General features: G+C 39.9%; 2 protein-coding genes across 6 annotated transcripts in view; both read right to left on the reverse strand.

Moving 5' to 3' along the window:
• Nucleotides 1-22,405, reverse strand: part of Root (ciliary rootlet coiled-coil, rootletin) — a 98,553-nt gene that overhangs the window by 60,936 nt on the left and 15,212 nt on the right. The window contains 2 exon segments of the mRNA XM_074096877.1: nt 14,604-14,789; nt 15,218-15,313. Of these exon segments, the coding sequence (XP_073952978.1) occupies nt 14,604-14,789; nt 15,218-15,313 (282 nt within the window).
• On the reverse strand, nt 1,549-13,761 carry LOC141433907 (uncharacterized). 5 transcript variants are annotated; one of them, XM_074096028.1, is made up of 11 exons: nt 13,583-13,761; nt 12,563-12,655; nt 11,948-12,142; nt 11,011-11,166; nt 10,010-10,109; nt 7,326-7,373; nt 6,245-6,295; nt 5,547-5,600; nt 3,986-4,027; nt 3,151-3,257; nt 1,549-1,759 (listed from the first exon to the last, which is right to left on the reverse strand). In XM_074096028.1, the coding sequence occupies exons 2-11, from the start codon at nt 12,563-12,565 to the stop codon at nt 1,583-1,585; spliced, it is 933 nt and encodes a 310-aa protein (XP_073952129.1). In that variant the 5' UTR covers nt 12,566-12,655; nt 13,583-13,761; the 3' UTR covers nt 1,549-1,582. The 5 variants fall into 5 exon arrangements, with proteins under 5 accessions (XP_073952129.1, XP_073952134.1, XP_073952132.1 ...); XM_074096033.1 differs by lacking the exon at nt 12,563-12,655; XM_074096031.1 differs by lacking the exon at nt 7,326-7,373.

Here is a 22,405-nt window from a genome sequence, read left to right on the forward strand (position 1 = left end):
AGAAGAATGGCGACAGTTGGAGGTATTGGTCAACTAGTGGCGTACAGACACATCATTAACTTTTATTAAAAAAAAAACCATTTAATGTATTTATACTGTCTGAATAAAGACTATTATTATTATTACTGCAATATTTCAGCTTACTTTACTATTTAGTAGTAACAGTCCAGTCGTCTCGTAATCATGGCGCATGCATTGCAGGTGGTAGGACCTTGTGCAAGGTCCGACCGGATTGCTACCACCATCTTGCTCGCTAATCCTGCCGTGAAGCAGCAGTGCTTGCACTGTTGTGTTTCGGCGTGGAGAGTAAGACAGCCGGTGAAATTACTGGCACTTGAGGTATCCCATCTTAGGTCTCTAGGTTGGCAACGCATCTGCAATACCCCTGGTGTTGCAGATGTTTATGGGCGGTGGTGATCTCTTACCATCAGGAAACCCACTTGCTCGTTTGCCATCCAGTCAAATAAATAAAATAAATAAAAAATATATAATATGCAATTGTGCCGAAATATCGAGCTTCCCTGAAATCAAGGTACGCGGATAAAACCCGAATTTAGATGTAATTAATAAGTAATGACCGCGATAGTATAACTAAAATATTGTGTAGTAGTAACAGTCAATAAAAGTAAATACTTGTACTATTATTTATTCTGTGATAGAAGATACTTATAAACTTTTTCGTGATGGACCACACAAATCAACAAAAACATTAGTCCTTGTTTCCTATCATTATGATACAAAATCAATAAAAAATATTAAAACTGTGATTCGCTTTTATATTAATCCTTTATTTGCTAATTTGAGTAGTGACACCATAAAATCACTCGCTCACAAACTTTCGCATTTATACTTTACTAGCTTTTGCCCGCGATTTCGTCCGCCAAGAATCGCTATCCCGCTACTATCCCGGGAACTAAGGAATTTTCCTTAATAAAAACTATCCTATGTTCTCTACTATCTCCATACCAAATTTCATTATATCAGCGTGAAGAGGCAACAAACAGAGTTAATTTCGAATTCATATCCTCCTACGGCCAATACATAGGACTTAGGGGCTGTTTCACCATCCATTGATTAGTGTTAAGTGACGGTTAAATGTGATGCCGTCTCTATTTGTTTTGTTCGAATAGACGGAGACGGCATCACATTTAACCGTCGGTTAACGCTAGTCAATGGATGGTGAAACAGCCCCTTATTGTTGTAATGTGACATCGAACTCTCCTTCACAAGTGACAAAGTTTCATGTTTATAAAACAAACAATTGACTTGGGCCGCAGGGGGAGAAAATTAGTAAGTACCTAAGGATTTTATTTATTTGTATACATAAGATAGGTATAGGTACTGCCACCAGAGTTGAAGTCACGAACACAAGAACATGTCATGTAATGACAGTTAGCTTTTGAAATTTACTCATTCATTTAATTCAATCTCCTTTTAAGCAATCAATTCTTTATTTAGATTCATTCTAGCTATGTGCGTGATCATTCACTTTAACTCTCGAGGCATTACCTATTTATATTGGTAGGATAACAAAAAGAAACGTGGTACTAACGTTATTAAAATGTTTTTATTAACTTAAGAGTTATGAATGTAAGTTATCGGTTTGTGATAGTCTTCTCCTTTGAAATTCAAGTTCCATCTGAGCTGCCTGGCGGAGCATTTCCGCTCGTTCTCCGTCTTTACGCTTAGCTTCTACCTCCAATTGTGCCGCTTCCAATAGCAATTCCGTTCTTTTCGATTTACTCGCTCGCGTATCAAGCTAGAAACAAATTTTGAGCCTTTACACACCGCGTTTTTAAACGCGCCTTTGACACGCGTTATAAATAGGGCCTACGCTAACTGACGTGGTTTGCACTGAGCGGGTAGACGTCTATTGACAAATAGTATGAGCAGCTCTAACCGCACATCTCGCGAGCGACAGATTTTACCTCCACCCGCTCCATGCACCCGCGCCAGCTGGCTTAGGCCCTTAGAAACAATCGACGCGCGTTCCTAAAACTCGCGGGCGTTTCGCGTTTGTATCGACGGAGCGTTTAAAAAAAGCGGGCGCATAGCAGCTTATCAGAGCGTCCGAGTGCGGGGCTTGTCCCACGTGCCACTTTGTGAAGTAGCGGGGGGTTTACTAATGTATCGGCGAAAATTATTAAGCAAATTTATTAACTCCCAAACTATTTATCCCATATTTTTATTTAGGCGAAATGTTATTTCCCAACTCAACGTTTCGCACTGATATCATTTCCAACTAATGATTCGATAAATTAGTATTATGCAAATTATTACCTGGAATTTTTTTAAGATGTCATTTATGTTTTCGTCAAATGTATTGATTGGCATACCTTAATTTAGCAACTTATTGAATGGCATCCAACCTACTTTCTAGTGTCATTTATCCTGGCTGCTATAAAAAAAAACCTAACATCGAAGGCTAAGGCGGGAGCTACGCTCCGCTTCGCTCCCGCCTTAGCCTTCTGAACCTAAACTATCCAAGTCGCTTCTGTTCCGAACCGTCTTGCTCGCTCGCTTCGCTCGCTCGCACAAATCAAATTGAAGTATAACTTTGCAATGTAAAAAATTGCCCAAATGTTATTTGACAATTTGTTATTTGCCTAAGCAATCATTTACTACATAATTATTTGCCACATAAATGTGTGATGAAGTAAAATTTTGCAATGTAAAAAAATGTTGCGAAATAAAAAAAATGCGAAGTAAAGTTATGCCAAATATTAGTTTGCCAAATGAAACTGTGGCGAAAGATTTGGTTTGCTAAGTGAAATTTGGCGAAACATATTTCGCCGAAAAGGCAGTACAACAGTAGCGGGATTTTTCCTGGCTGTCCGCAGTGCGAACAGGGGAGCTACTCGACAGCAAAATTCGAACTTCGTATCGTTTCGTCTCTCTCTCTCTCACTCTCGCTCTTCTATTAAGTACCGGACCGGAATAACACGATTCTATGATCGTACTTCGTACTAGGCCAGCAGTTTCTGTATTAAGTATAGAATATTAAACTTTATCTACATACCAGACCAGTATCAGTAATATTTTGTTCGTCAAACGAAGACGGTATCACTGATTTGTCAGATAAAATACCAAGACCTCGCCACAGTGGTCAAACAGGGCCAAACCCTCAAAGTTCATAACCAATGTACTTGCCTTCAGTTTTAATATTTTCAATTTCATTTCCATAGCTTTAGTACGCAGAGCCGCCTCGCGTCTAATGAGTATGTCGTTAGTTCTCGCCGGTGCCCGCCGCCGCCGCTCTTAAAATATAATACAATACAATGACTCTTTATTTTACACTACAAATAGTAAGCAATACAAAAACGGATTTGACGCTTTGTACCAGATTCGAAATTCGCATAATGCCAGATTTTCAGATTCGCAGTATACCAGATTCACAGAATGCCAGATTCGCACGATGCCCGATTTCAGGTTCGCAGAATGCCAGATTCGCATAGTACAAGATTCGCAGAACGCCAGATTCGCAGAATGCCAGATTCGCACAATCATCAACCCGGCCTATAAACGTTTACTGCTGGGTACAGGCCTCCTCTCGGAATGAGAGGGCTAGGGCTACGGCCCCCAATCCGCGGTTCCTAATCCGCACTGGGCCCGCGTGGGAAGTACGGTTCATTTTGAGAAGCAGACATTTTAGGAAACAGACAGAACGAGCCTGAGCCGAAAATAATAAATAATGCTGACAAGAAACGAATCCAGCATTCTGCTAATCTGGCGTTCTGCGAATCTGGTACTATGCGAATCTGGCATTCTGCGAATCTGGTATACTGCGAATCTGAAAATCTGGCATTATGCAAATCTGGCGTTGTGCGAATCTAGCGTTTTTTGAATCTGGTACAAAGCGTCAAAACCACAAAAACAGGTAGGTAGGTACACAGAGAGAAAAAATACAAGGTAAGCAATAGCAATGTAAGCAAATATTGTAACATTTATAATTATGTCAGCTCAATAAAAATAAAATAAAACTAACCATTCAATGGATTGGAACTAACTGTAATTGGTTCTGCGGCACCTGAAACATGGCCATCATAACATTACACTAAACTTAAGTTACTTTAAGATTAAACATATTTTCTGTCTAGTTCTATACTCGAGTCCAGAATTAGGCGAACCAACTTGACAGTTCTTTATACAAAGATTATGTTGCTACAGTTACACCAGTGCTGTAATATCGATATTAAAAAAAATTGAAAAAACTCAATACGAATAATAATAAGAGAAATCTTTTTAAATTTGAAAGATTTCAAAAAAAATGTTGAATATCTGGAAGGACGCCATCCGCCATTTTGTTTTGTTCACATTTCATATATACAAGGTGTTAATTAAATAAATGAAAACCTCAGACACCCCAAAAATATTTTTTTTATTTTAAGTTAGTTGATTGCATTTATTTTTGAATGCCGTCATTATTTTAAAAGATATTCGTATGTTTTGCTAAGTCAATAATTCTGTTTCATTTCTAACTCTACATTCATAATTTGTATTTGTCAGCATTTTGTCAGTTGTGCTTTGACGTTTTTAGAAGAAAATAGCACATCGACACGTCGTAACTTAGACTGGGCACAATAAAAAACTAATTTAAGAACACAAACACAACCAAATTTAAAACATAGTGTAATCGATTCTACTCTCGATTCTCAGCAAGCTACTTTCTGGTTTTCAGTTATTTAATTAGCACCTTGTATGTTATTCAACTTAACTGACATCATCGGCTTGCTTGGAACTACTTCCATTGTGAAATTTTCGTAAGAAAAGGGTAAAAACGGGACCTTATTACTAAAACTTCAGTGTCTATCTGTCATCAGACTGTATCTCGTGAACCGTGATAGCTAGACAGTTGAAATTTTTACAGATGATGTATTTCTGTTGCCGCTATAACAAAAAATAATAAAAACAGAAAAAAAATAAGGGGGCTCCCATACAACAAACGTGATTTTTTGCCATTTTTTTCTCGATATTAATAGCGGCAACAGATAGACGCTTGAAATATTCATAGAATAGGTATTTAGTTGTATATATTCACTTTTGAGGAAGCGAGAGGTGTATGCTAGGATCGTAGCAGTGGAAGGACCGTAGTCTCTGCCTACTGAAAGGCGTGATTTTATGTATGTATATTTATTTATTATTGTATTCAATTTAATAATAAATCATCATCATCATCCCAGCCTATATACGTCCCACTGCTGGGCACAGGCTCCTCTCAGAATTAATAATAAATAAATAATTAAAATAAAATCAATATTAAGGGGGCTCCCATACAACAAACGTGATTTTTTGCCGCTTTTTGCTAATGTCTAATGTTGTATAGATAATGGTACGGAACCCTTCGTGCGCGAGTCCGACTCGCACTTGGCCGGTTTTTTAATTGCGAGCTATTCTCATTGCGGTCATAAATCGCTCAAAGAGAACGATCGATTTAGCTTCGTCTTATCTCTGGGAAAACGCGTGTCGTCAAGTTTTAGCAGTTCGGTCACCCAGGTACTTAGTCGCAAAACATGCTAAATGTTATGTATGAACGCACAAAAACTAACCATTCAATCTATTTGGTGCTCGGTTTTCTGCAACACCTTCTCGTATTTGACATTCTGAAAAAAAAGGAAAATTTACAGTCAAGAATAAAATTATGTTCATCTCGGCCTCTCTACGTCCCACTGCGGGGTACGCCATTCTTTAAGAATGAGAGGGCCTAGGCCGTAGTTCACACGCGGGCTCACTGCGGATTGGGAACTTCACAAATACTATTGAATTTCTTAAAAGTTGTGGGTAGATTTGGCAGGGCTCGAACCCATTACCCTCTGCTTAAGAACTTTAAGGAGCCAAAAATCAAAACACTAGGCTACTGTGGTAACTGTAAGTGCAAAAGAGCACAACTGAAGTCCTACACGATTTAATAATATCTTACTTAGTAAATACTAGGCCGCTTGTAGATCCGTCCGTTATTTTAGGTTGTTAGGAGGTTAACTTGACTAGTACTACTACTAGAGAGACTATAGGCAAACCGCGTAACTGAGTCCTCGCCTGCGCGGTACAGGGGCGCGGGGTAGGACGACAAAGGGATGAAGGAGGTGCAGGCGGCAGGCGCTTCCTGCACAGCTCATTCGGTTGCCGCCCGCACCTCCTTCAGTCCCCTTTGTCGTCCTAGCCCCGCGCCCCTGTACCGCGCAGGCGAGGACTCAGTTACGCGGTTTGCCTTATGGAGAGTAACTTATTACAACTCACGTTAACTAACCATATAACTGATCTGATGTTCGTTCTTCACCACCTTCTGCAATTTGACATTCTGAAAACAAAAACAGAATATGAATGCCAAACAGTAGAGGGTCATTCAAGTATTACCTACGTAAGCCCCAAAGGGGGTTGGGGGATCTTTGCTTAGCTTATTTTTGATGGCATGGAGGAGGGGGGACCTGGGATGGTGATACATTAAATTACTAAATTATTGATAAATTAATTAATATGCTTGAATAAAAATGAAATGTGCGTAAAATACTTTATGGTTCTTCAAATTGCTTGTTTTTTTTTTTTTTTTTATTTATTCGGGTCAAATCTTGGAAGCTTAATTTAACCCACTTCCTGTAGCCGGATTGATTTAAATTTATGTAAATTAAAGAAAGAAAGGAAGAAGAAAGAAAGAAAACATTATTCGTGACATTACATGACGTGAATGGAAGGTAAGACTAATAATATAAAACAGAAATAGATTCGCGCTGTCAATCGTCATCCATTACATCTCATATTTCGCTTTCTAGAATTTTTACGTACAACGGCAACCTACTAGACATTGCAATATTGTCCTCCAATGGACAGCGCCCTATTTCCAAAGAAACAGCAACAATAATAAAAAAAAAAAAAATTGTTACTATGAATGTCACGAAATCTTGGTGACAATACAATAATCTGGCAGTGGCCACAGGCATATCGTCCTAATAGAACGCGAATGCGCGATCATCGTAGGTACTCGTAGAAACGCGCGATTAAACACATTGAACTCGAATATATTGGCACGATCGCACGATTGTCAGTTAGGACACCTATTCGTGTTCAATATGTTACCTACGATGACGCGCATTCGCGTTCTATTAGCACGATGCCACATCCTGCCTGCATCCAGCCAGGATCGTCTCCGCAGGACGGAGCTCCTTAACAGTTAATGGCATCGACTTGGGTACGGAAAAGTAGTTCGGATAAAAATGCAAGTATAGTCAACAAAAAGTAAAGTCAGCAAAAAAAAGCTAGTATTAAAAATTACATTTACCTATAAAAAAATTCATAGTCTTAAATTTGTAATTTTTTGATTATTGATAACTAACCATATAATTGATTTGGGGCAAGTTCGCCGTTACTGCCTGATGGCCTATCTGAAAGCAGTTTTTAATTTACTATGAACAGATAAAATTATACTTGGCTTACTTAATCAAAAAAGAGTTAAAAATAAAGTTGTGTTAAATACTATGTGATGTATACATATCATCTATATTAATAATTTCGTCCAGGGGTACGGTAGACGCGAACGAAATGCACATCAAATTGAAGAGCGTAAAAATTAGTCGATCCGAGTCGACAACATATATCCGAAATTCGGATTATGGAGAATTTCGTTAAATTCTAATGGCACTGACAAACAAACCGCAGTCGCCATCTTGGTAGTTAATAAACGTTCCGTTTCATACTAGCTAGCTCTTAGATACGGCTCGCCTTCAACACACTCGCGTGCGTCACGCAAAAAAAGTATCCATTACAAAGAACTGTGACTCATGACTGTGTAAAACGAAACGTCTTGCCGGACTTTGAATGGATCTATCGAAACTCAAAACTATCACCAACTACCTTCAACTATAACTATCTTCAGTTGTTGACGTTTGTTCCGAGTCGACAACTTGTAGGTAAGAAAATTCGGATTTAGCGAGTATTTTCAATAAAAAATGGAATAAATTACTGAGTATATATAATGGCGTTGCGAAGTAACATGTCAAAGTCATCACATCAAAGTGGCGTGAGTGTCACGTCTCACGTGTCACAGGTTTGCATTTCGTTCTCCATTGTGACCTTTTAAGGGCCCCCACACAACGGTTACGATTCGTCGATTTTCATCAGATCGATCGTACAGACGGATCGTACCTTATATGGGCCCTTTAGGTCTAATTTCTTTGATTATGAGACAGACATACGTAGTCGGTCCCAACTTCTGTCACTGGCACATTATTTTAAATTTAAAACATGATTTTAAAAAATTTGATTGAATTCCATTTTTTAATGTTTGTCAATTATTTAAAACAATAAACAGTCATTCGCTGCAATTTCTCACGATGGAGTGGACGTTGAAAGAAAACCGAATAGCTGTTTTAGCATTGCACCGCTGTGGCACTCGCCAAGTACCATTTTAAGTTGCTCAAAAATGTAAATATAACGCTTAGGTTTGTGTACCGTACGATTGACAGGTACAATGAAGTCTCCAGTGTTGGACAAGAAAGAATTGGCCGGCCTCGCTCCGTACAAACACAGCAGCTGATCAAAGCGATCAAGGCACGCATAGCAAGAAATCCTGTCCGAAAACAGAAGTTGATGGCTTTGCAGATGGCGTGTCAGTAGAAAAACCGTCAAAAGTTTTAAACGAAGATCTTAGTCTGCGGCATACAAAAATAGAGTGGGCACTTACTTAATGCCCGTCTAAAACAATAAGGTTTAAAAGATCCGGAAGTTGTTAAAGCGGTACGCGAAAATCGACACCGTGATATCCTCTTTACAGACGAAAGATTTCGATATTGAAGAGAAGTACAATAAACATAATATAGAGTGTACGCTAGGAGCTCTGAAGAGTATTCTCTGATCTTATTACGGGCCAACTGAGGTTCATTTTTGCGAAAAAGGGGTCAAAATCAGTGCGAAAGTGTACCAAGAGACGTTTTGGATAAGCATGTCAAAGATCTGCCCAACACGCTATTTTTCAGGTCATAATTTTGTGTTCCAGCAGGATTCTGCGCCAGCACACAAAGCCAAGACCACTCAAGCCTGGTTTGGCCGTCAAAAAATCGACTTTATAAACACGAAATTGGCCTTCCTCCAGTCCGAAACTTAATCCTCTGGACTTTAAAATTTGGCAGGTCTTAGAGGGGAAGGTCTGTGCTAAACCCCATAAAAATTTGGAGAGCCTGAAGTCATCTTTAAGAAAAGCAGTCGTGAAATAGACATGAAAAATGGTGCGTGCTGCGATAGACGACTGGCTGCGCCGATTAAGGGCCTGTATTAAAAACAAAGGAAGTCATTTTTGAATAATTTTAAGTACTTAAATTTATTTTTTTATTAAATGTACTTTAAAATGGTATATAATTTATTAAAAACTGATTGGTACTTTTGTTTTTATCATTATTTTCATTTGGACAGAACTTTGGGACTGACTACGTAGTTATTTGGGCAAATAAGATTTAGAGAAATATCTACTGGTGAAATACCGATACGTAGGTTAGCCGTTAAAGTGTTTTTGATATAATTAAGGCTGGGAATATACGTCAGATTTTTCGATAGTACGACAGTCTTTACTGGCAAAAAATTTTTTCAAACATATTATTAGAGTCTACATTTTACCGAGCGAAGCCGGGTTTTCATCTAGTTTAATAATATTGTAAATTGTTTTAAAATGTATATATACCTCGTGAGTTTTCTTTGCGGATTTCTTCTCAGCAGAGGTTTTCCCGAACGCGGTGGTATTTTTTTTTTGACATTCATAAGTGTTGTTATTAGCCTAAATTGAATAAGATATTTTGACTTTGACTTGACTTTGACAAATATACTTTGGAGTTTTAAACAAGCATTTTAAATTATGAACGTTTTACACTATTCTACAGCACATAATTATCTTAATTCTTAATTATCCTGTTTTAAACAGTAAGAGTTAAGCCATCAGTGTCTTGGAAATTTTTACATTATCTGACCTATTTAACTTAAAGTTAACAGAAATAGAAAATAACATGGTGTAAATTTCTGTACTAATAATTACCTGGTAATTGGAAAGACTCTGATTGCGAGTTGTTGGATGCTCTTGTTACTGCATCACTGTCGTATGGGTTATATATTTCGCACATGATCGCGGGGCATGCCTGAAATGAATTATAATAAGTTGTTAAATTTAGAAACAGTAAAAATACACTTCCACTAGGTGGACTGACGACATCGCGAGAGTTACGGGCACCCGGTGGATGCAAGTGACAAGTTTTCAAGTTGTTGTTTTATTTTGCACTGGAAACTGGAAAATGGCGCTCCTTGCCATCGGGCGCCTGGAGCGATCGCTTCTCTTGCTCGAACCCAGGGCCGGCGCCGCGTACGGATAGTTGCGACAGATGGCACCACACGTCACTATTGCATGCGATCCAAATGAGGGCTATCGTTTTTTGTCTCACTAGATGGCGCACTGTTGTGTGAGGTTTTTAAGTATGGCTTTCAAAGGCTGTTATTACGGGCGTGAAAACAAAGTTTAGATTAAAATCATATTTAATACACCTTAAAACCGTACCATAAAAATATCGAGCATGCCACAGTGTTGCATAGCCCCCGTTTTGTTCGGAAAAAAGGGAGGATAAAGGTTTCCGAAAGACAAAACTGTCTCAAAACAGACATTCATTGCCCCGGAACGCATATTTGCCATAACTAATTTCAGATATTGCAAAATATTCACAAAATTGTTCTAATTATAAATAAACCCGCGTAGCTCACCCAAAAACTATGAGATTTGACATTTCGGAGACCTCACGCTACACTAGCGCCTCTAGTGGCGAATTCATACGCGATAGCCCTCATTCCCGGGCGGGTTGGTCAGGATGCCCATTGTACAGTTCATAGCACACATTTGGCTCGTATATCGTATAAGAAAATAATGTATACGCTTAGTTCTGTTTGCTCTCCTTGAATAAATAATGAGATGTCATCAGGAAATGCCTAATGGAAACCTTGTCCATTGCACCTTTACTTACTCTTAAGTTGACATTTAATACTAAAACTAACCTGTTCTACCATGTTCATAATGGCGACTTGCTGCGGCGGAGGCTGCGACGGCAGCACTGGTCCATCGCCAGCCCTCTCAATAGCCCGAGCTCTGCGCACTTTGCGAGTCATAGCTTTTAAATTATCCCATGCTCTTTTGAGCGTAGCAGTGTCTCGCTGAAATTAAATATTTAAACAAACATCAGAGGCCAGTTTACTCTAATTCACCTAGTTCAAGACTATGTAAAGTTTGGTAACAGACATACAACATATACAGATCAATATACATATTTAAACACATAGAAAAATAATCATTCAGGTTCAAAAATGTATGTATGTATTCATTCTATTTGTAGAACTTTCAATATAGATGTTTCAAACAACTAAATTGAATACACAACTAATTTTTTTTTTATTCAACTGCATGGCAAACGAGCAAGTGGGTCTCCGTGATGGTAAGAAATCACCACCGCCCATAGACACCAGCAACACCAGGGGGATTGCAGATGCGTTGCAACCTAGAGGCCTAAGATGGGATACCTCAAGTGCTAGTAATTTCACCGGCTGTCTTACTCTCAAGCACTGCTGCTTCACGGCATGATTAGTGAGCGAGGTGGTGGTAGCAATCCAGGCGGACCTTGCACAAGGTTCTACCATGTGCAATTTTATTATTAATTTTAATTATTTCACTATTTATTTGATAAATTATTCAATAAGCAATCATTACAAAAATAATAACCTAGTCAAATAACTGACCCCTTGCCATTTCTGTCCATAACAATCACTTTGGATAGCCTTTGCACCAGAAATGACACAGAACGAGGGTCCTCCCCATTTTGTCCCCTTTGTGCTTTTGTTTTTGTACAAGATGTGTATTAAGATATTGCATTCTTTTTTCAGCTGTGAATTATTTTGACTTACAGTTTGACCAGGCAGCCCTTATTAAATACATACCTACCTTATGAACTCCCAAGTTGCTGTTGTAAGCCAGTGTCAAAGCTTCCCAGGCCATTTTCTTTCTGACTATTGATGGTCCATCTGTTAACTTAGAATCAAGTATGTTTTTCTTTTCATTCACCAGTTGTGTCAGTATCATTTTTTCCTCAGTTGTGAAATTGGGCACTCTGTTCCGTTTTTTCCTTTCACTGAAATCCTATTAGAGATATTTAGATCAGTAACCTGTGTTATAAGTATTGCATTGATTAATAATAAAGTCAAGAAGGTAGCCAAGATTGGTACAGGGAGCGAGCAAAGCAGGAGAAAGTAGCAGTGTACCCATGTGTGCCATAAAGCTATATGCAAGTAGATTCATGCCTTTTGATTAGGTGAAGTTTGGTTATGTTGAGTTTGGAAAACTTCTGCAAGGCATATATCCGTAGTAAGTGGTAATAGGAACTTATCATCACGATTGAATTAAAAAAATTGGTGGAAATATTAAGGCAGCTAAATAAGGTATGACACACCACTTCCTCCCACCATGGCTATGCTCTCAAAGGGTTTGAAGTTCTTAATTTGGTAAAAAAGGAAAATCTAACTAGACATGAAAATATATATTTTTAGATTAAATACTTACCATATCTTTACAGTTTTTTTCTGTTTTGTTTCAATTAAATTGCAATAAGTTTGCCTCCGACTTTAGGACTTTCAAAGATTTGTGTTGCCTCAACTTGACAGTCAATGTTTGCCAGAGAATGAAAAAAACAAAGTTGTTGTGTTTGTATAAAATTCGAGTATCACTTATTGTAAGTATGGAAATGTTAGTAGTATGTCAACAAAAAAAGTGTAATTCTTCTAAATATATTTTAGTTAAGGTTTAACACATACAGATACTATAAGAACAACAGATATAATATATACAGAGACATTGATCAGTAGTTTAATTGTTTATTAGTTTATGATCTATGAAGATAGAAAGTAATTTGTGTACTTACTATAATATGTATTTTCGATTAGCAATAAACGTTTCTATTATTATATATTATTATTAATTTAATTAGATTAATCCATTACAGATAATTAGACTTTTGTGAGTAAAGTGGTTAATCTTTATGTACCTATACACTGTTTATTGTTTATTAGTAGTATTTCCAAAATTGAAGCTGTGGTGGCGTAGTGGTTTGACCTATGGCCTCTCAAGCAGAGGATTGTGGGTTTAAATCTCAGCTTGTACCTTGTGAGTTTTTTGACATTCATGTGCGGAATTACATTTGAAATTTACCATGAGCTTTACGGTGAAGTGAAAACATCGTGAGGAAACCTGCACAAACCTGCGAAGCAATTTAATGGTGTGTGTGAAGTTCCCAAGCCCTCTCATTCTGAGAGGAGGCCTGTGCCCAGCATTGGGACGTATATAGGCTGGGATGAGAGGAGTCTTTCCAAATGGGTTTTTTCTGATAATAGATAATGCACGACGGTCGAACCCAGAGATGTCGATTAATATTTAATAGACCATTATTGTATTCAGACGTAAAAGTTCGTTATTAAAATAAATCGACGTCACCTTGAAAATGGAACGGGTTAAGTATCAATTAAAGTTAATTACCGCGTCAAAAGAAAGACGCGACGCGAAGTTGTTTCACACATTAGCTCTTACCTTTTGGGGCAGATTGCAGCAATTAATGAATGGTTACTGTTGGTTCGATCAATAATATCAATGAATCCAACAGCACTGATACCAATTTCAAGGGACTTGAGTGAAATTCTTGCAATTTTATTATGATTCGGCATAATATAAACAAACAAACTGAATTTTGCTACTCCAACCAAATCCAAACTGACTGACTGACACTGACAGTTTCTTTTTTTTTTTGTTAACTGTCACAAGATTTATTTTTAACTTTTGAACTAGTCACAAAGGTAAAGGCTAAAGATCATACAACACAAGACACGTAAATTTAATTATCAAGATTATAACGCTTACAACGTATAGTGAGTTTTTTTGAAAAACGATAATAAATATAAATATTTTCAAAGTAAAGAATCTATAATTTTTAAAATGTAACCTGTTTACCTCTTTTTTTTTCATCTACTCCGTAAAAGACAAAGACATTTGTTTTTGAACAACACTCAATAGCGTAGCTAGGTAACCAAAGGCCCTGAGGAAAAAATAAACTAGGGCCCCAACTAAACTATTTAAAATCATTTGTTCCGTATTCCGAATATTCCGAATGTGGGAGAAATGTTCACTAGTTCAATTTATAGTTTGTAAGTCGGAGTCTGAGGGGCCCCCTGAGCTTGGGGGCCCCGGGGCACTGCCCCATTTAGCCCTCCGGTAGCTACGCCACTGACCACACTTATCTTTAGCGATTGAGTACTACCTAACGTAAATAGAAAATGCTTTCCATTTGCACTTCGCTCAAAACAATGACGAACATTGCTATTTTGTTTGTAACTTGTAATACAATAAAATGTTGTTAACCTCTCTTTATATCCTTGATGACACGTTACCCTGCCTTTTATTAGCATAACGGTATTAAGCTTAACTTTTTTAATTAAAAAAAGGAATCCGGCCAAGTTCAATTTGGACTCAAACACACGAATATTTAATTTTCCGCATCACCGCAATATAAGCTTTTTGTACATAGGTGACCCGTCCTAATTTTAGTTTTTCTAACCTTAGCCTGGAGCCGCGACACCAGCGCCGCCTGTCCCTGCTGCGCGCGGCGGTACGCGTCGAGCCTCCGCCGGTGGTCCGCGGACTCTCCAGCCAGCCGGGCGCGAAGCTCCTCGTTCTGCCGACGAAGGTCGCTGCCCACGCTGCCGCCAGGGGAGTCCATCTCTGGTGGACTCTCGAGGGATTTCTTGACGAAGCAATCAAATATTTAAAAAATTAGCTTTGTACCTAGCCCTGCTAGCATGGAATATGAGTAAAATCCCAGGTTAAAAATGCCATATTTTAGGGCTAGAACAAAGACAATAAGCCCCCATAATAAAATGGCGATGGTGGTTCAGTTGAACACAACACTATAGGTATCCAAATTATCATAACTATAAAACCAATCCATCTGATCATGGCTAAAACAGCCGATTGCAGATTTAAAACAGGGAAAAAAAAGAGCGCATGTCCCACTGCGTCGCAATGCACAGCTGGGGAACTTCTGGTCACAGAATATATAATAGTACTAATATTCTGGTATAGGGCTTGATTTAAGCGCCTAAGTGAAATAACTAGCAACTCGCCACCTGAAGGCAAATACATGCTTGCTCCAGTTTTTTTTTAGGAACTCACCTCCCTCTTCAGGCGCTGGTGTGGAAGCGTTCCAGTCCTCCGCGCCACAGGAGCCCGAGCGCTCCGCGGCGTAGTCAAACTCTCCCTCGCAGGCAACTGCAAAAAAGCACATTATCATTACAATCGCGTGTCAGAACCTAGCTTTAACCCAAATTACATTAGGTAGGTACGTTTTACAACCTGAAACGTCACTTTCTTTTTTGTTTTCCTTTTGTGTTTCACCTCGGAAAACAAATGACGGGCGGGCCTTAATTTACAAGACATGGCTTTGAGATACGAACGCGAATTTGAAAAAGAAAAAGGAAAAAACTATGCCAGCCAGTATTAAGTATGGACAGGCGTAGGCGTTATGGTGGAATTGTGGTTTGTTAGTGCACTAGAATGAAACGGGGGCTTATGCGGCTGGTAGGCTGGCTATCGGGCCAGGCATCTAATTACTCACCGCCCACTGCAGTTACCGGTAGGACCGAAGAAAGGTGAATAAACCTGTCTCTGTTTAACGCTGAATAAATCATTACGAAGGCAGCGGGTTGTGTTTACAAAACACATGAACTTGCTATGAACGAATAGCTCTTTATATTCCGTCAATTCAATTAGTCTGGTTAGATAATACCTATTTCACAGCTCATTAGCACAATTTAAAAGATCTATTTTACCATGTCTAAAGCAAAGCAAAATAAACTAAATAATCTATCACGTATAGATAAAATAAATAACCTATCAACAAAAAAGTATTAGCGCGATTACGACTCTCGCACCAAGGATTCCATACAAATCTCAAAAAAAATGTTTATTTTTATAATATATATATTATATGTGGCCGGCACCCCCTCATAGTAAGAGTATAAATGTGTATGTATCCTATCTACATAATGTATATATATACCTATCCAGTGTTAGCAGAGCCTATCTCACTTCAGCAAAATGTAGGTACGCAGTAACGTTATGAGTTAATTTTAGATAGGTAGTTACAGACTTTAAAATAGTAAAATTTTTCAGACTTTATACTTATTGGTTGTGCTAGACTTCAAAGTTTAATTTTTCACTGCTTGAAGAGGTAGCTGACCTGAATATTCATATTAATTTCAGATACTTTTGTGGGTTTCAAATGTGTTTAATTTCGTTAATTTGGGAAAAAATAATCCAAATAAAAAATCACATGCAAGGGATAGCGTGCCTTATTCGGATTTTCGCTTAGCTAAAAAATTTGGTCATGGACTCATGGGATATATGTATGTTAATGTGCTCGGATTTCACGTTTGTGTACTGTTGGGAAGGTAGGTAATTTTTGAGGGTGAGAAAATTATACAAATTTACATAGTCCATCAGTTAGATTATTAGAGAAATTAACTTAAATTGACTTGATGATTATTACCTATTATTATCACACAATGCCTGTATAATATAAAACTAAATAAAGTAACTAAAATACATACAAACTAAAATATAAATAAAAAGTTGCCCAAATCACTGCCAGGTGGTAAGGTGCCTCGAAGGCTGCAGCATTACCACGCTGAATGGCAATGCTTAATCTTTTGTGCTAAGAAAAAGCACCCGAAGCCGTAGTCCAATTTGGACGAGAATGATTTAAAAAATATTAAAAGCACTCAAACCCAAGGACCCATGTTTTTCTACCCCAAACGGCTCTAAAATGTAGGCACTACTGATGCCTACATATTTGCGCCGTTTGAGGCATTCCGCAGAGTCTGCAGCGGCACCGGCCCTGTTGGCTGTAGATGGAAGGTGGGACGGCGCGAGTGTGTCGACGCAAGTGGCGTCCCAAACCACGGCCGTCCCATTTCCATGGCATGAGCGTCATGCCGTCGGGCCTCTTGCCTCTATTTGACTTGTAGATTGTCCTCTTAAAGTTAACGAAAATCAAAAATAAACCGGTGTAAAATATGCCCCCTTCGCCGAAATCGTCTCTGAAAATTGCGTTAAAGATTTAAGTTAAAACGGGCAAGTGCGAGTCGGACTCGCGCACGAGGGTTTCGTACACATTTATAGGTATGTAAATGTAAACGGGAATCGTGTCTTGAAGATATTCTCGGTTTTTCTATTTCCGAGTGATTTAAAAACATCCAGTGTATGCAGAGCCCACTCTTAAGCAAAATGTACGCTGTGTGGGTCAGATTATATATTATATTTTTGTTTGGTCATTGATATTTACAGTACCTATCTATAGGTTTTTATTCCTTGCGAGTTTCAAAAAATTTGCGGAAATTTGCAGCAAGGCTGCATCTTTTGACTGCGTTGGCTTAGAAGTTTGATTTTTTTCACAGCTCCAAGGGACAGTTACCTCAGTATTTGATATAAATTTCAGCTTGATACCTCCACGCGTTCCCAAGAAAAAGGGCCTTGACAGACAGACAGACACACAGAAGGACAAAAAAGTGATCTTATAATAAGGGTTCCGTTTTTTCCTTTTGAGGTACGGAACTCTAAAAATTATGTAAGGTATTTACGAAAAATCCCAATTGTGTTGATGAACGTAATGCTCAGAACGTTGTTTACTGAATAGCTTAAGGCCATAGTACCTTCACGTAACAGGTCAATTACCTACCTATGTATACAATAGGTTAATAGAATCGCTTAACCTTGCGTTACACGCGAGTGACACTCTTACCCGGCCCGGATAATACCGACATGGAAATACCGACCCTGTTTTTCATGTACACACCCATAGAAACTACAGGGCTACTACGAAACTCAAAACTCGAAGTTCGTATCGTACCTTTTCTCTCGCTCTCATATTAAATAGTATAGTGATAGATATGGAAATACTAGGAATAATACCAGGAATCAGATCAAACACATTTCTTAGGAACGCTGTTTATTCAATGACAATCTGTCATAGACAATAAGAACACATCAGCTCCTTCACCCTTAGTTGGGGAACCTAAAATAAAGACATATAACAAAATTAAACAATGAATTATTATCAAACATAAATAACAGCTAGGTATCAAAAGTAGGACCATCATATTTTGTAATTGACATTTCTTTTCGGTCTTAGGACTCTGTCACAGGGAACCTCAACAGGCGCAACTGTCGATTGTTCTGCTGACTCTACCTGTTGAGCTACTGGCTCTACTGACTCTACCAGCGCAACTGTCGATTGTTCTGCTGACTCTACCTGTTGTGCTACTGGCTCTACTGACTCTACCTGCTCCACCCCCTCAACCGCATCTTGCCAGTCATCTCCTAACCCTTCGTCATCCACCAGTTGAAAAGGTGTCGACAAGACAGACTGCGAGGATGCCTGTGATCTTAGCGCACGACGCTCCGTGCCACGCACATCAGAAACGTCGTCGTTAGATACGTAACGCATCAGCTGGTCAATATGTCGTTTACAAATAACATTATCTTCTTCTAATTGTATTAAAAACATCCGATTCCCAATATTTTTAGTAATAGTCCCCTTTTTCCAAATTGGTTTTCTATCCACATAGCACCTACACCAAACTAGCTCGCCTATGTTGAATAACCTTTTCGCTTCAGTTACAAGGTTGGGCACCTCATGCTTCGACGGCACTAACAAGTCTAGCCTACCACGCAAATCACGCCCCATCATTAACTTAGCCGGGGAAGCTCCCGTGGCGCAATGAGTAGTATTACGGTAGTCAAATAAATATTCCTGAAGCTTCTCATTAATTTTGTATTTACAAGAATAAGAGCTTAAAATTGCCTTCAACATTCTCTTACACGTACGGACGCTGTTCTCCGCCTGCCCGTTACTGCATGGATGATAGATCGGAGACGTCAGGTACGCGATGCCATTAGTTTTGCAAAACTCGAGAAATTCATTGGACGCGATTTTTGCATCATTGTCGGATACAATAGTTTCGGGAAGGCCGAATCGAGAGAATAAAAATTTGAGCTTTAATATAAGCTGCTTCGTCGTTGTTCCACAACACATATCGAAACACTCTAGCCATTTGCTGAAAGCGTCGACCACCACAAGGTATGTATTCTGAGACACCGACATGTAGTCCAGATGTATACGCACCCAAGGCGCGGGGGGCCGCGGCCAGGGCTGCGGCGGCGCGCGCGGCGGCGCCGGGCGCAGCGTCGCGCACACGCGGCACGCGCCCACCGTCTGCTCGATGTCGCGGTCGACGCCCGGCCACCACACCCGTGATCGTGCAACACTCTTTGTTCGGACTATGCCCTGATGAGTTCGATGTAACTCCTGCAGTATGTCCTTCCTGTGCACTGTGGGAATCACGACCCTGTGACCTCGTAGAAGACAACCATCTTCTACCTCCAGGTCTGTTTTACACTGGAAATAAGGTAAAACATTTTTACATACTATTTTTCGCGGCCAACCATGATTGACATATTTGATTACGGTTCTAAGAACACCGTCGCTCGCAGTCGCTTGTCGTATGTCTCTGTATGTAACGGGTAGTCCTTCCAACTGGAGCGAATTTAAAGCCGGAGCCCAATGTTCAACATCTTCGTGATGTTCCGACTCACGCTGATCCAACGGATTCCTTGAAAAGAAATCTGCGACTGGATTTTCTTTGCCCGAAGTATACTGTATTTTAAAATTATATGCAGAAAGAAAAACTGCATATCTAACCAACCGCGATGCAGTCGTAACAGAAATACCGCCCTTTTTACCAAATATTGCCAACAACGGTTTATGATCGGTTTTTAAAATAAAAGGATCACGTCGGCCATACAAATATTGGTGGAAGCGTTTAACACCGAAGACAATAGCCGTGGCTTCCTTTTGTAATTGGCTATAATTACGTTCGCTCTGCAACAGTGACCGGGAACCGAAAGCCAGCGGACGCTCTCGCCCAGCGGCGTCAACGGTGGCCAGCACGGCGCCCAGGCCGGCCGGGCCCGCGTCCACGGTCAGCACCAGCTGCGCCGCCGGGTCGAAGTGCGCGAGCACGCGCGAGCTGCTGAGCTCGCGTTTCATTCCATCGAAGGCCGCCTGCTGCCGTTCCGTCCACTCCCACCGCGCACCCTCACGCAATAGCTCGTGGAGTGGAGCTAGGATAGACGACGCGTTGGGAACAAAATTGCGATAGTAATTTGCCATACCCAAGAAGCGTTTTAAATCAGTTATGTTAGTGGGCTTGGGTACTTTGACAATGGCCTCTACCTTTTTTGGAGACTTTTGCAAACCGTCCTTGCTAATAATGTGACCCAAATAAGTTACACTATCCTGAAAAAGGAACATTTGCTTTGTTCTAATCTGAGACCAGATTCTTGAAATCGTTGGAATACTTTTTCCAACCGCTCCAAATGTAAGGCTTTAGTCGGACCTGTCACACAAACGTCATCTAGGAAAACTGTTACACCATCTATTCCCGCCAAAAGGTTTTCAAAAGTGCGCTGAAAAATCGCGGGGCGCACGCTAAGCCGAAAACTAACCTCTTATATTTGAATAACCCTTTGGTGGTATTGATGGTGGTAAGTTTTTGCGATTCCTCTGAAAGCCTCAACTGATTATACGCCTGACTACAGTCTAACTTGGAGTATTGCTGACCATTGCTCAGCTTAGCAAAAATCTCTTCTATCCTTGGTAGAGGATATTTGTCAACGTAAATATCATTATTTAATGTAACCGAGTAATCCGCACAAACTCTGATACTACCATTGGACTTGGGCACCGGAACAATCGGAGTTGCATAATCCGAGTGGTTCACGGGCTCCAGTATGCCGACCTCAACCAACCTCTCGAGCTCGGCCTCCACCTTGTCCTTGATCGCAAACGGTAATGGACGCGCTTTGCAAAACTTGGGCGTCGCACCTTCCTTCAACTGTAAAGTAACGTCAGCACGCGTATAGCAACCTAATTCCTTACTAAACAATCCTTTGTATTTTTCAACCAAATTTCGCACTTCTAAGTTATCACCAGATGCCAAGTCAATTTTGTTATTTATCGAAGTTATACATAATTTGAATTTTGCCATAAAATCTCGCCCTAATAGCGGGGGTCCACCATGTTCGACGACAAAAAACTTAAGTTTATGTGTCATACCATTGTACGCTACTTTAGTGATGAAATACCCCAGAGGCTTAATTTTATGGCCATTGTAAAAGCACATACGAATGTTACATTTAAATAATTGCTTGTGAGCAAAATGTGACAAATACAATTCCTTTGAAATAACATTGGTACTAGACCCAGAGTCGATTTCCATTTTCAGTTTTGTACTACAATTTACCACGATTGTTACGAAATAAGGTTCGCTGTCTACACACCTCAAATTAAACAGCTGACACTCCTTACATTCCCGGCAGTCTACTGCCACAGGCGCCTCGTCCGAACTCGAATCCGTTTCCAAGTTGATATTCTTGACCGGTTTTTCCTTTGAACCGCACATTTTCTTCAGGTGGCCTTTTTCTTTGCACCTTTGGCAGCGGTAATTCTTGTAGCGGCACCTCTCAGCTGCATGACCCTTCATGCCGCACACTGCGCAACGATTCGGCGAAGTCTGTCTTCGTTGAGCCGCGCCGGCTCGATCTGCGCCGGACCACAACAGCGGTTCTTCCTTCATAGCAGCGGCGGGTGAAAAAGCTCTCGGCGCCGTAGCCCTCGCCTCCCGCGCGGTGACTGTTTGCTTCGCTATTTCTAGCGCTTTTGCAAACGTAAGCTTGCTGGCGTCTTGCTCGCAGAGTCGGTCTCGTACAGATCCAAGTTTGAGCCCGAGTACAAATCTGTCCCGATATACCTTATCCAGGCAGTCTCCGAAGGCACAATGCACGGCTAAGCCTCGCAATCGAGCTGCCCAATCCTCGACAGATTCTTCCTCTGCTTGCACTGCGTTATAAAAGTTACCTAAGTCCGCAAAGGTCGCCCGCGTTGGAGTCAGGTGCTTGTCCAGAAAGTCTACCAACTCATCAAAAGTCGAGGTTTCTACCTCCTTCGGATGACTTAGATTCCGTAATAATAAGTACGCATCATCCGATAAATGAGTGATCAAAACAGCACGCTTTTTTTCCTCGGCCTTAATGTCATTCAGGCTTAGAAACTGTTTTACCCGGTTTCGAAATATTTCCCACTCTTGACTTCTCGGGTCGAAACATGGTAGGGTTCCAATACTCATCGTCGCCAGTTGATAGATATGGAAATACTAGGAATAATACCAGGAATCAGATCAAACACATTTCTTAGGAACGCTGTTTATTCAATGACAATCTGTCATAGACAATAAGAACACATCC

Source organism: Choristoneura fumiferana, chromosome 13 (genome assembly GCF_025370935.1).
Source record: "Choristoneura fumiferana chromosome 13, NRCan_CFum_1, whole genome shotgun sequence".
Classification (NCBI taxonomy): Eukaryota; Metazoa; Arthropoda; class Insecta; order Lepidoptera; family Tortricidae; genus Choristoneura; species Choristoneura fumiferana.